This window comes from Stylophora pistillata, chromosome 13, assembly GCF_964205215.1.
Source record: "Stylophora pistillata chromosome 13, jaStyPist1.2, whole genome shotgun sequence".
NCBI classification, from domain to species: Eukaryota; Metazoa; Cnidaria; class Anthozoa; order Scleractinia; family Pocilloporidae; genus Stylophora; species Stylophora pistillata.
The window spans coordinates 2,971,354-2,983,478 of NC_142531.1; the positions used below are offsets into that span (position 1 = coordinate 2,971,354).

Genomic DNA, 12,125 nt, shown 5'->3' on the forward strand with positions numbered 1-12,125 from the left:
GCACATATACGTTAGTTCTTTTATTTTGGTTTTTATAGGAGTAGGCGGCTCTTCCAGATAAGCGTGAGGGCTTACTATCAATGGATAAAGTACTTAGTATCCATCTCACTGTTTTTAAGTGTGGTGCATTTCTCTATTTTTGTTTCACAGGCCAAGAGTAAGGAGCTTGAGTTGTTGTGTTCACTTAAGAATGTTGAGTTTGATCCCATAGAGCAGGAAAAATCGGTGGGCAAACTGATGTGAGTAGAAGAATGTGATCTAAGATAACAATTTGTTATTCCTGTTTTAGATCTTGAAGATAATTAGTAAATTAAGGAGAAAGACACCAAAAGGATTTGTGACAGGTCCCTACACTGTGACACGAACTTTTGTATCTCCTCTGTCCCACAAGAAACAGATGAGCATCCTGAGCATGCTTCTCGCACCTGACAGTTGTCTTAGATGGCTGTTAGGCCTACGAAGTGTGCCAAAGCAAACCAGGATCTAAGTGAAGTTTTATAGCGTCTTGCCATGAGAAGACTTTAATTTAGACCTGGAACAATTCATCACGTTGATCTAATGCTAATTCTAACCCCCACCCCCACCCCCACGTCAATAACATAACTTTTAACCCTTGAACTCCTTAGAGTGACTGGTTTTTAAAGTCCCCTTACATGTAACGGTCACGAGAATAGAAAGTCACTGATTGTCAAACAAATTCTCCCGGTCAGTACCAGAGGAAATGTAGAGAGGACAGTGTGGAGAATATCAATGCCATTGTAACGGTTATCTCTTGTTTGGAGAGATGCGGCCTAATGATGTTCCCTTGTCGGCCGAGTCACTGTGTTGACAGGCAGTAAAGGTACCGTGGGCGCTTAACTCTTCACTGTTGTTTTGTATTTCTTAACGTCTTCTTCTCAGAGAGTGGCTGGATACAGAAGCAAAAGCAGAGCCCCAAAAAGCTAAGAGTTGTCTGGACGGGATGCCAGTCACCAAGAAGTTTCTGTTTTCTATTATGGAGTGTGCAGAGCTGCTTTGCAATGTGACTATTGAGGCGAGCGGCAAGAAACCTCTACCAGAGAGAAGTATCTCGCACTATAGCGTTGCATCGCATCACGATCAACAATCCAAACAAGGTGCGTTTTTTATCCGTTGTAATCGTCCTTGTCCTTAACTCTCATCGGTATTTTATGTTTTCTTTTTATACTAGTCACCTCCAAGGGCGAGAACCTTGCTCCTTCTTCGCCACTTCTCAGTCGGTCATTTTCAGAGCCATCCACCTTGGATCAATCCACGTCACTTCAGGAAGGCATACATGACGTACGTAGATTGCAGCGCTGGAGAACGAACGTTCAAAAGAAGCACAGTCGGGCTTCATTTGAAAATCAGACGCATTCTGATGCAAGAACTTTTGTTTCAACTGTGGCCGAGATTTTCACTTTTATTGGCAGCGATCCAGATAAAGCTGTAAGTAGGGGATTTCCTTGTGAACACCAAGGGTACTGCATTCGTTGATAAACTGTTGTAACAGTTGAAAAGCATTTTGTTTGTGTTGTAAAGTGAATTTTAGTTAAAACAAGCAAACTTCATGACGTTGGCGGAAGCTCTATAGACTGATCACTGTTTACAGCGAAGTGAAACTACTGCTGTCTTCAGTTACTTTAGACATTCAGTTGGAAATTGTGAGAACAGTAAGCGTATTCATTCGCGAGCATTTATGATCGGGTAATAATGGACACTAAGTGTTTTGGCACAGTAAAGAAGGGCAATAGTTCATTGATCCCTGCCGACAGACTAAGCCACATCTACTCATAGGCCATTCTGATTTCAATTTTTTTTCCTGGTATTTACGGAACTTATTTTCCTTACTCTTTGTCAGGTGACCTGTTCCAGTTTTCTCGCTGCAGCTCGCGTCCGTAATAAACGAGGGTTAGACCGTGTACAGGCTCTCCAATTTATGATAGAACTGGTTACAGTTTGCTCCCGACTTGGTTTGCATTTGCCTTATGTAATGTCTGCCGTGGCCTCCATTCTTGGTCTAGGTCCAAGGTGAGCTTCGTTATATTTCCATTTACCGACTAAGGGCTCAGTGAGTCTTGAAGCATGACTCGTGACACTTTCTCAGCCCTCAGTTGAAGACCTTACCGAACCTTATTATCATTTGAAGGGGTCCTTCTGTAGGCGTTAACTTCGCATTTGTTTAAAAAAACAAGATCTGCCCATTCTGACTCTGCAAACCCTCTTGATGAAGTCAAAGTTGTCTTGCATGAATCCACTGCACACTTTCCTTAATATTTCTTGAAACCATGCCTACGAAGTGTGCATCCTTATACATCCGTGTTTTTTTTTTTTTTTTTTTTCGTTTCAGGACTGAAGAGCTTAAATGCGGAGGCATGGTGCGAGAGGTTCGCGACATGTTCTCTGCTGCGGTCCAAGCCGTGGTCCAGGGGGCGTCTTCTGAGCCTGCAGTGTATCGTGACAGCGTATTAGTGCTCTCTGTCTGTCCGTTCTCGTGGCACGAGGAGCGCTGTGTAATGAGGAGCGGCTTGGTGTATCTACTGGATAAACTGTGTTCTATGAGAAGCAAAAAGACTGACATAGCAGTGAATCTGTCCGCTATGGCTTGGGCGGGTTTTCAGGTGCTTTTGGATCGGATAGTTCAGTGGGAGAATGGTAAAGGTGAGAAGTTAAACTTCACTTATGCTGCGAATATGCCTCCGATGGCTATAGTTTCCTCTGCAGCCATTATTTGGGCTCGTCGTGTACCACGCTTTCTCTCCTTCTCCCCCTCCCCCCCCCCTACACCCCCTACACCCCCTTTCAGCTTTAGCACTTGGAGAACAATGTTGGCGACATCTTTCGGCTCAAACAATTATCGTGAGGCAATGCCACCATACATTTGCTGAAGATACCTTGTATAGGATCGGATAAGAAATTTACAGTCTTGGGGTACTATTAGTGGTAATGAACTTTGACATGGAATGAAAAGGGATGGAGGGAAGGTTAAACCACCCATATCTTGCCAATCAGCTGCAAATTTTGTGTTAAACTGCACAGTGGTTTCCATTTCTCTGTTTAGATTTCCGCCCTGGTGCTATAGAATGGTCTGGCTTAGCCCATCAAGTTTCTAGTTTGTTGTCAAACTACCTCAGCTGTGTACTGGAGGAGAGCCGTAAGGACAGTGCCGCTGCTAGAGACGCTCTGCAATATGTCATGGAACTGTTACACGGAATTAGCAGGTTCAGTTGATTACTCGGTTAATTACTCAAAACCTGAGGTTACAGCAAGTGTCAGTTGAGTCTCGTTAGTATTCCGGTACTGCGATGGTTTTTGTTTATCACGTATGATGGGTGGTCTCGAAAACTCGCGCCACTTTACCAGCGATCGCGCTCTCCTTTCGCGGAGGGAGCGTCAAAAGTAAACAAACTAATCGCAGGTTGTTTTCTACCCTCTTAGCTGATCAAAGGCAACAAGATAAAAGATTGGCCTTGCGAAATTCCATCGAACGTACCTTTATGACCAAATATGTAACCACTCCCCCCCAAAGACACATTTTAAAACTATTTTAACTCTTAGATTCACACATCCCGATATAAATACTTTATCCAGGGAACACGTGGGGTTAATAAAAGAACTTCTCATCAAATGAATGTTCTCATGAAATGATAACAGATGATAATATACAAGGAATAAGAACCTACGGATTAAGCTGACTGAAGTATCACAAAGTGATTAAGATCACTCATTGTGTTTTTTCTTCTGGGAATTAGGAGTAAACTTGGAGAAGGAATTCTTCGTGAGCCACGCACCATCTCCACCCTCCTATCGCTCCTACTGGATCGCCAAGCGCCTCCTAAACTAATATTAATCGTGCTCAAACTCTGTTGCTCGGCCTTGCCACTAATGAGCGCCAAGACCTGCGAGGAAGTGGAGTTACCCTCCTCTGCCAAGCTCTATTTTGGAGGGAAACATGAAGAGAGCCTAGAAGGGAGCTCAGTGTTCAGAGTAGCTAAACTGCTTCTTGCTAAGCTGGGTGACTTTGTACTGCCTTCACTGAATCCGGGAAGCGGAGAAGATCAGGAGGAAGATATGGACGAATATGACGACAGTGAGATCGCAGACAAGGATGGAGACCGCATGTGTTTGTATGTACATAAAAGAGATGACCAGCCGGCGCATGAAGTGGTTCAAAAGTTTCTCAGGTACAGTTTGAAAATTAAGTGTCAAAAGAAATCCAGGATTCTAATAGAAAATGTGTTGATGCAACGAAACATTCTCAATTTCAACAATGGCCTTGGAAGAGTTACTAACTAGTTACTAACTAGATTGCCTGCCTAACAACATTTGTATTTCCCATTCAGTACGAGCAGTATGGGCTTTATCTTTATCGTTGGACAAGGTTCGGAGTTAGAACGCGCGGTCAAGCTCGACCAAGAGCTGACTGAGTTCGGTCGCGGCGTTCTTCTCACCGACACTTTGTCAGCGTGCTTAAAGAAGGCGGCTGAATGGGCTCAGACAGGACTTGTGGTCAGTGTTGGTCCTGCTGCCCTGTTGGAAAGAGGTGGAGGGCAAAGGAAACCTTCAGAGGGTTCCGGAGACCCGGAAAGAGTCTGTAAAGCCAGAAACAGCCGTCTGTCAAGGTTTGTCTGATTTACTTTGCAGTCCAGGAGTCATTACTCGCCAACCCACACATTGACAATTTATCCATTCTTAAAGGAGGCATGGCGGCAGAATGCAATATGAAGAATTTCTAGGTCACTTTACAGCCAGATAAAGCGTTTATCAACCGTTAAGATACCTCCGTTCTGTTGCATTTCCTTTCTCAGTCGAATTAGTAACACTCGCACATCAACGCCGAAAGCGAAATCCGTTGCTTTTTATTTTCCTTCCAAACACTGTAATATTTCCATGTTCGCATTTTCACTTCCTGCAGGGTTCTGCAAAATAAAAAAAAATTTTGTAATTGGCTTCCTTTTATTACCTGCCAATGGCTTTATTTGTTAAAATGTTTGTTTTTTTACAGGACCGAAACCAGCCGTCCATTCATGAGTGGTCAAGTAGCTCACAGCATGGCTTCTGAGGTAATCTCTCTGTTGCACAGCTTACTAACGCATTCCACTTCTGAGACCGCTAAGATATGGGCTTCTTCCGTGCGGGATGTGTTGTGTGAGGCGCTTAATTATGTGCCCGGCTTGGTTAGGACTCTGGAAGCGGAAGGAAGGATCTTATCAGATGGCGTCCAAGCGGCCTCCCAAGAACTGGAGCCTGAAGTTGATGGGAAGACTGGTCATGAACAAGAGTGGTTTTTCAAAGCTAGGAATATTATGGCGTCTCTCTGTGCTCTGGGTGGTTTTGGCCAAAGTGTCCACTCAGGGTGCACAGTTCAGGTAAAGAATTCAGATTGGAGCCGTAACTCTCCCTTCTAGCTTTTATATATTTCGATCAAAGGTAGACATGAGAATTTAGCGTTTTATTAGGATAGCACCAGTGTACTGGATAGAGTATCGCTCCACCTCACTCTTGGATTTGAAGATGAAGGGGTTATGATGTTACGAGATTATCTCATTTAACTGAGACGTCAATAAAAGATAACACAAAACTGAGTAGGCGGATAATGCTGTGATGTGCTTCCAAGCTGTTTGCAGAAGCGTTTTAAAATTGTCCCCCGCTAATGCTAAAGAGTTGGAGTCGTGATGGCGTAAAAGTTAGCGCGCTGAGTCCGGTTGTTCAAAGAGCGAATAACGCTATCCAACGGCTAAATCGCTAACCAGCGGATAAGTGTTACCAAAATGTACTGCGCTATCCACCGGTTAGAGATTTATCCAGCAGATAGTGCTATCCATCCTTTGAAAAACCGGGCCTGGACTCTAAAGGTCCGTAAGGTCTGAGCTTAGGCCTGGGACTTTGTGTCACGTTCTTGTTCATTTCCACAATGACTCTCTCCACCCAGGAGTTTAAATGGATACCAATGAAGTGTCATTACTCTCCTTGTTAGCCCAATCAAGTTTGAATACTAATGAATCTATTGTAGTTTGATTTCTTGTCAATGCCTTGAGCATGCGATTTACCGGCTGTTAGTCTCTTACAGATAACTGGAGAAGATATGGTGCGTACACCAGGTGAAGTTGTCAGTGTGTCCGAAAGGCAGGGTGTGGCTACGGTACTTCTGGACAAGGGAGGGGAAACCTACAGCGATAGGGTACAGGAGATACCACTGGCAAGGCTTAAAGTTGCGAACGCTCAGGTATAGCTCCTTTGTTTGAAGACTTTCCTAGCATTTAAACTTTCTTGCTTCACAAGGCCTTAATTCAAAGCGATTTGATAGAGTTTCCTACTTTTTACTGCGCAGCTTTTTTCCAAAGTTATCAATAGTTTAACGGTCTTCTTGATCCGCGCGCTTTCAAGCTTTTAGTAAAAAAGTTCCTTTCCATCACTAGGTTGTGTTTCTTAGCGAATTGTCTATGGAAGAACAAACTGTTGCTGCTTTACTTACTATTTTAAATTCGAAAGAAGTGATTCTTGATAAGCTTTTGGAATCGGATCAGAGTGAGAAAGTTGTCCTCACCTCACCTGCAGCAAGAATACTGGCGGAAATGAAAACAAGGTAAGTGAAGAAGTTTTCTTCATTTCGTGTTTAAGGTGTTTGTAGTTGTGCTGGGCCCAGTCAACTAGGATACAAGAAATTGTACATAGAGTAGTCCTCTATTCGTTGGCTGTATGTAACTACATTCCGTGTATTAATATGGCCATCCGTTATTGATAACCATGATGTATCGCATCTGCCAAACATGTAATTTAATATTTGCTTTTCCACCAAGGGGTTCCGCATGCGTCAACTTTTAATTGTTTTTCTACCATACTGCACCAATTAGAGTTCTTTTAAATCGTGAACTCGTTACTCGTGTGTGTGAAACGAATTTCTTGCTTAAATTGCTTCTATGTGATATAAAGACCAATTATTGAGTGACGCTACTTAGGCAGAGACTTCTTTTCAGTGCTACGTATTAACTACTTCTATTTGATCTTGTAATTTACAGAGCAAGTATGGTGTTATCTTGCCAGATACATGACTCATCCTTTATCACGGCCATTTTAAAAAACCCGTCACTCGAACTCATCTCTAGATTATCAGGGGAGTGCGATCCAGGCTTAAGACTCCCTGTAATACAGAAGCACTGCCAGCAGCTGCGAAAACTCTTCAAAGACTTCGTCAAACCTTCCGAGCCACCCAAGAAAGTAACTAGGAGCGAAAAACAGATAGTGCTCGACGGAAGTCGGGTCTTCCCTCCCGTGCGGGGATGCGTTTTTACCGAGGGGCACACCTGTGTCCACTTCATGGCCGACCCTACGGCAGGTTTCGGACTTCCAAGGGGGACGTTTGTGTATGCAAGTTCTCCATTACCTCAAAAGGTCTGTTAGATTATAAATTGCGTGCATGTCTGTATTATCCAATGTGCTTGCATTTACTTTGAGTCCTCACTGTCCCTTGGTCGTATTTTGCCTTTGTTTTGTGGTTAGTGTGGTTATGGTGTTGCGTCATGGTAATCATTCATTAACCTCTACGCCGAAGCCATCATCTTCCGTTCCGTTACACCGCGCATATGTTTATTATCACGAGCCTCTCGTGTGAACGAATTTCAAACGATGAAGTTCTACGTGTGAAGTACAATTGTTAACCTAGCTAAGTACATAAAGTACTTTTGAAGTTATGTACACTATAGAGAGCAGAATGGAAAATCGCCGTTCAATTGAAGTGGAATATTTCCTCGTTTTTCGTCAGCAGTTCTGTTGAACCGCCCGGCTAACTTCAGCTTTTTTTTAAAGGCACCATCCTTTTACTGGGAAGTCGAACTTTGCTCCCTGGGAGACAAGGAAGATCAAGAACCGGGACCTTGTATTTCTGTGGGATTTGCCCCCAGGACAGATGTGCTTGCCAGTGGCTGGGTAAACCCTGTGGGCTCATGCCTCCTACACAGGTTTGCTCCATTTTAATTACTTTTACGTCTCGTGGGGTGCTGTTACCTAAAGCAACCTTTCGACGCAGTTCGAAAGAAACAAGAGTACATAACTCTTCATAGTAAACAAAGGTTCCTCCTAAGAACAGACAACGAAGGAACCTTGATATGTTTGACTTAACAGGGGGGCGCAGGCACCTTATAACCCCCTCCCCTCTTAGCGACGCCTTTGTTCAGCTACAAGTGGGTTTCGCTTCTTCTTTTACTTAAACAAAGGTTCCTCCTAAGGACAGACAACGAAGGAACCTTGATATATTTGATTTAACAGGGGACACAGGCACCTTATGACCCCCTCCCCTCTTAACGACGCCTTTGTTCAGCTACACGTGGGTTTCGCTTCTTTTACATTTTTTAAATGTTTTTCCTTTGACCTATCATACTTGTGAAAACTGAATGTTAACAGCAATGGCCGTGCAGTGCTCTACAGAACAGGTGGGCTTCTACAATGGAAAACTGTCTCGTTGAATATTGTGATGAAAGAAAAAGACGTTATAGGGTGCGGATATAAGAGAGCTGAAGATCAGGCCGATAAAGGAACGGTGTATTTCACCTGCAATGGCGAACGGTTAGCTGAAAGCCTAGACGGGGTGCAGAGTGGTCTGTGGCCTGTACTTCACATTCAGAAGAAGGTAACACATCTTAAACCACTAAAATCACTTGCTTCTAATTTCTTCCTCAAAGTATCACCCTCAAATCAAGTGGAAAGGTCACCAGAGTGAAGCAAATAATCACCAATGTAAGAAGTTCCCCATTATTAAACAAATTCTCTTTCTTAGAACCATAGGAAAGCTTCTGTACGATTCGTTCATATATGCTCCGACTGGGCCCAAAGGGTATCTTTCCTAGTTCTAAAATATTTTCTGGAAGGATAAGAGCAAACCCGTTCTTGTGCAAATAAGTTTTAATGCGCTGGAGTGGTGAATTAGTATTTATATATATATATATATATATTGTAGGTTTCGCACATACTCTATTTGAAAGAGGCAGGCTTTGGGCGTCTCGAAAATGGTCTATTTGTATACAGTTTGCAGAAAATGAAACTTGGATTTAGATATGAATTTCATACGTAACCTTATGATCCCTGAAGAGAATATCCTTCGAGGTCTAAGGACAATCGTCGAGGCACGCTCCCAGCTGAGCCGGATAATCAGAAATCATTTGGAGTAAATTCGGGAAATAATTACAAAGCCGTTCTGTTAGACTCTCATTGCCAGGTTCTTGATGCAATTTTAATCAGATCGACTACTTTACTGATTGTTTTCAACCCTGGGTTATGCAAATGCCTTACTTTACTCTCTATTCCCCCAGAACGTGCGTGTTCGCGTGAACTTTGGTGCTCGGTCGTTCTTCTACGCAGAGGGTTCCAAACACCGTTTGGCGGCCGACTTGTGGAGTGACTCGCTAGTGGATGTCAGACAGGGATTCACTGAGCTTCCATTTGCTCTCGAACCTGATCAGGATGAGGATATGAAAGGAAAAGAGCCTCCTAAAGTTTGTAAACCCTCTCCGCCTAAACCTGCACCTCTAAATATCCCGAATGACTCAGCTAAAGGTTAGTTAATGGTTCGTGGAGTTCGCATCTCTGTTTTTTATGCAGTGCCCGAGTATATAGGACAAGCGTGTACAGTTCCCTTCGAAGCTCTTACATAGCCTGTGTGTAGTTGCATTCTTAACCAATGCTTTACTGTCAGTAGTGAAATGTTTATCTCTTCAACTGGCTCAGTTTTAGCCATAATTAACAGCATTGTGTTGATGTAGTCTATGACGATGACGACGATGACGACGGCGACATCAAAATATTCGAAAGCGACCAGAACAAACACGAGGACGTGATAAAGATGGCATTTACGATATCAAATGGGGTGGCGGGGATGATTAAAACTTAAATCAAAGAAAGACGATCAAGATAAGTTATGGTTACGAAACGGCTCATTCTTCTCATGCTTATTAAGAAGTGTAACACCAAAACAAACGTATTTGCATGAAGTCCCAGTTCTAATACCTCTATCGAATCCTGTTATCAAGTTTTCAACGAATACCTTAACTTCCTAAATATATATTATTACACGACTCGGGCAGTCAGAGGGCCAATAACTAAAATCAACTAGTCAAAATACTCTATTGCCGGTCAATATTCTCTCAGTATTGGACCGGGCACTGTCCCTAATGGTCCCGAATGATACCCCTCTTGTGTCCCTTTGAACTTCAGTCGTATAATAAATCTCTTATTAACCAAGCTTGCTCGGGACCGTACTGGAAGAATATCGGCCCTCGGTTTTTTTTGTACGGACCTTGCTGCGCTCGGTCTGTACTGTCAAGACGTCTGACCGATATTCTCCCAGTACGGCCCTCGCGCTTGGTTAACAAGATATACGTATTTCAGGGCCACTTCAGAGATTGATTCAAACTGTGCCTCTTGACAATTGCAGAATATGACCCACTGTCCTGCCTTCAATACAAACTGACAAGTAGTTACCACAGAATGACGGATGTGGGACCGGTAACACCTCTCCGCGCTAGTGAGGAGGGGAACAGCCGGTGGGGAGAAGCCCCGCCAGTAGATCCCGCTCGTTTGTTGGTGAAAGCTTGGGAGGAAAAGGTGTTTCCCGTCATTAGAAGACGATTTCGTTCAAACACTGACCGCCAGTCGGGGCTTGAGCAAATTAAGGGAGCTCTGCTTGCAGGTATGGGTAGACCTATATTGCATCTCGTCATATTGATGTGAATATATTATTTTTGGGGAGCCATTGTTAATAATAATTTTTCAAAGTCTACTTACCATTTGACGCGTACTCAATAATTCTGGCTCCTTATTTCAGGAATGATAGAGATCGCCATAGCAACAGTAGCTGATTTGTACGAAGATAATGGCGGTATCCCTACAACCCTTCAATTTCCCACCCTCGATGACGTCAAGGCCGACGTCAACAAGGTGAGCGCGGGGGGACTGAGGCCAGGTCAGGCTGTATTCATAAACAGCCCTACTCTGAACCAGGCCGCCTCTCTACCTGGCTTTGCAGTCCCGGATATGAAAAAGACGTTCGGACTTACAGGGGTTGTGAAGAATGTTGATAAGGTAAGTCTTTATAACATGCGTTTAGCTTTATTCCACAATTGAGCTTAGATTTAACATTTTTACCACACACCACGCTTTCAGCATTGCTGATTCTAACAGTATGCAGTCCGTATGTCACATAACAGACTTAAACAAAATAATTTGCCTTTCCACTTGTCTCTACGGACTTAGTCTTTGTGATTACGTAATAAGTATGGTTGAAGTTGAAGTCGTTATTACTTCACTTGTTTTTCTTAAGTACTTTTTCAAACAATAGCTCATAGAAATCGAGAGGTTTGAAAATATCGACGTATGAATCCTGTTTTTGTTCCAAGCTCATGTCAGCCATGGCTCTCCTTGCATATCTTTGGTGACAAATTTTTTTCATATTTTCCTCCAACAAGGTTTCTAGATTAGACTTGCTTGACTCTCGTGTTCCATTTTCCTTTCCGTGTTTCTCCTTTGTGAAGCTTGACCGCCTTCTCTTCTCTTCATTTTCAGTGTGACCATTAAACCATCCATCACTAGAAAGTAATACTTGTTGAAGTTATAGCACTAACTCATTCACCCTATTTTGAATATGAACTTGAGGTTAATGCACAGTTTATATAACATCAGTGAGTTGTTATGACGTTTGGAGTTAGGGCGAGATGGGTTCAAAAATCAGAAACTGTTTTCTGCTTGATTTCCTTTTAAGGAAGAGTGGGTGTTGAGCTACGGTGTTGAGAACAAAAGACTAACTAGCTGTAGGCGGTGTGTACAAAAGTACTATGTCGTATATGAGAACGATCCTTCGCAGTAAAGCACTATTTGAGCAATAGTGAAAATCAGACCTGAAAAAAATTTTAGTGCTTTACTGCGAAGGATCGTTCTCATATACGTCTCATAACCGCAGTTCACACATATGTTTCATATGTTTGTTGTTGTTTGATTTATCATCCACGGGTTTATATCGAATTAATTTGATGGCCTGCTCCCAGTTGGCTTGTTAGCTCAATTGGTAGAGCGCTGCACTAGTATCGCAGAGGTCAGTGGTTCGAGTCCCGTACAGGCCAAAAAAAAAAAAAAAAAATTTT

At 43.0% G+C, this 12,125-nt stretch overlaps 1 protein-coding gene across 2 annotated transcripts in view; it reads left to right on the plus strand.

The window, feature by feature from the left end:
• The window catches only part of LOC111331256 (putative E3 ubiquitin-protein ligase HECTD4), a 40,996-nt gene that overhangs the window by 14,052 nt on the left and 14,819 nt on the right, over positions 1–12,125 (plus strand). For both annotated transcript variants that reach the window (XM_088743935.1, XM_088743936.1), the window contains exons 18-34: positions 151–239; positions 901–1,115; positions 1,190–1,446; positions 1,859–2,028; positions 2,348–2,658; positions 3,059–3,218; positions 3,750–4,181; positions 4,341–4,619; positions 5,003–5,366; positions 6,068–6,223; positions 6,417–6,583; positions 7,017–7,389; positions 7,804–7,955; positions 8,398–8,623; positions 9,303–9,546; positions 10,424–10,678; positions 10,814–11,070. In XM_088743935.1, the coding sequence (XP_088600061.1) occupies positions 151–239; positions 901–1,115; positions 1,190–1,446; positions 1,859–2,028; positions 2,348–2,658; positions 3,059–3,218; positions 3,750–4,181; positions 4,341–4,619; positions 5,003–5,366; positions 6,068–6,223; positions 6,417–6,583; positions 7,017–7,389; positions 7,804–7,955; positions 8,398–8,623; positions 9,303–9,546; positions 10,424–10,678; positions 10,814–11,070 (4,107 nt within the window). The remainder of the gene's footprint in view (positions 1–150; positions 240–900; positions 1,116–1,189; positions 1,447–1,858; positions 2,029–2,347; positions 2,659–3,058; positions 3,219–3,749; positions 4,182–4,340; positions 4,620–5,002; positions 5,367–6,067; positions 6,224–6,416; positions 6,584–7,016; positions 7,390–7,803; positions 7,956–8,397; positions 8,624–9,302; positions 9,547–10,423; positions 10,679–10,813; positions 11,071–12,125) is intronic.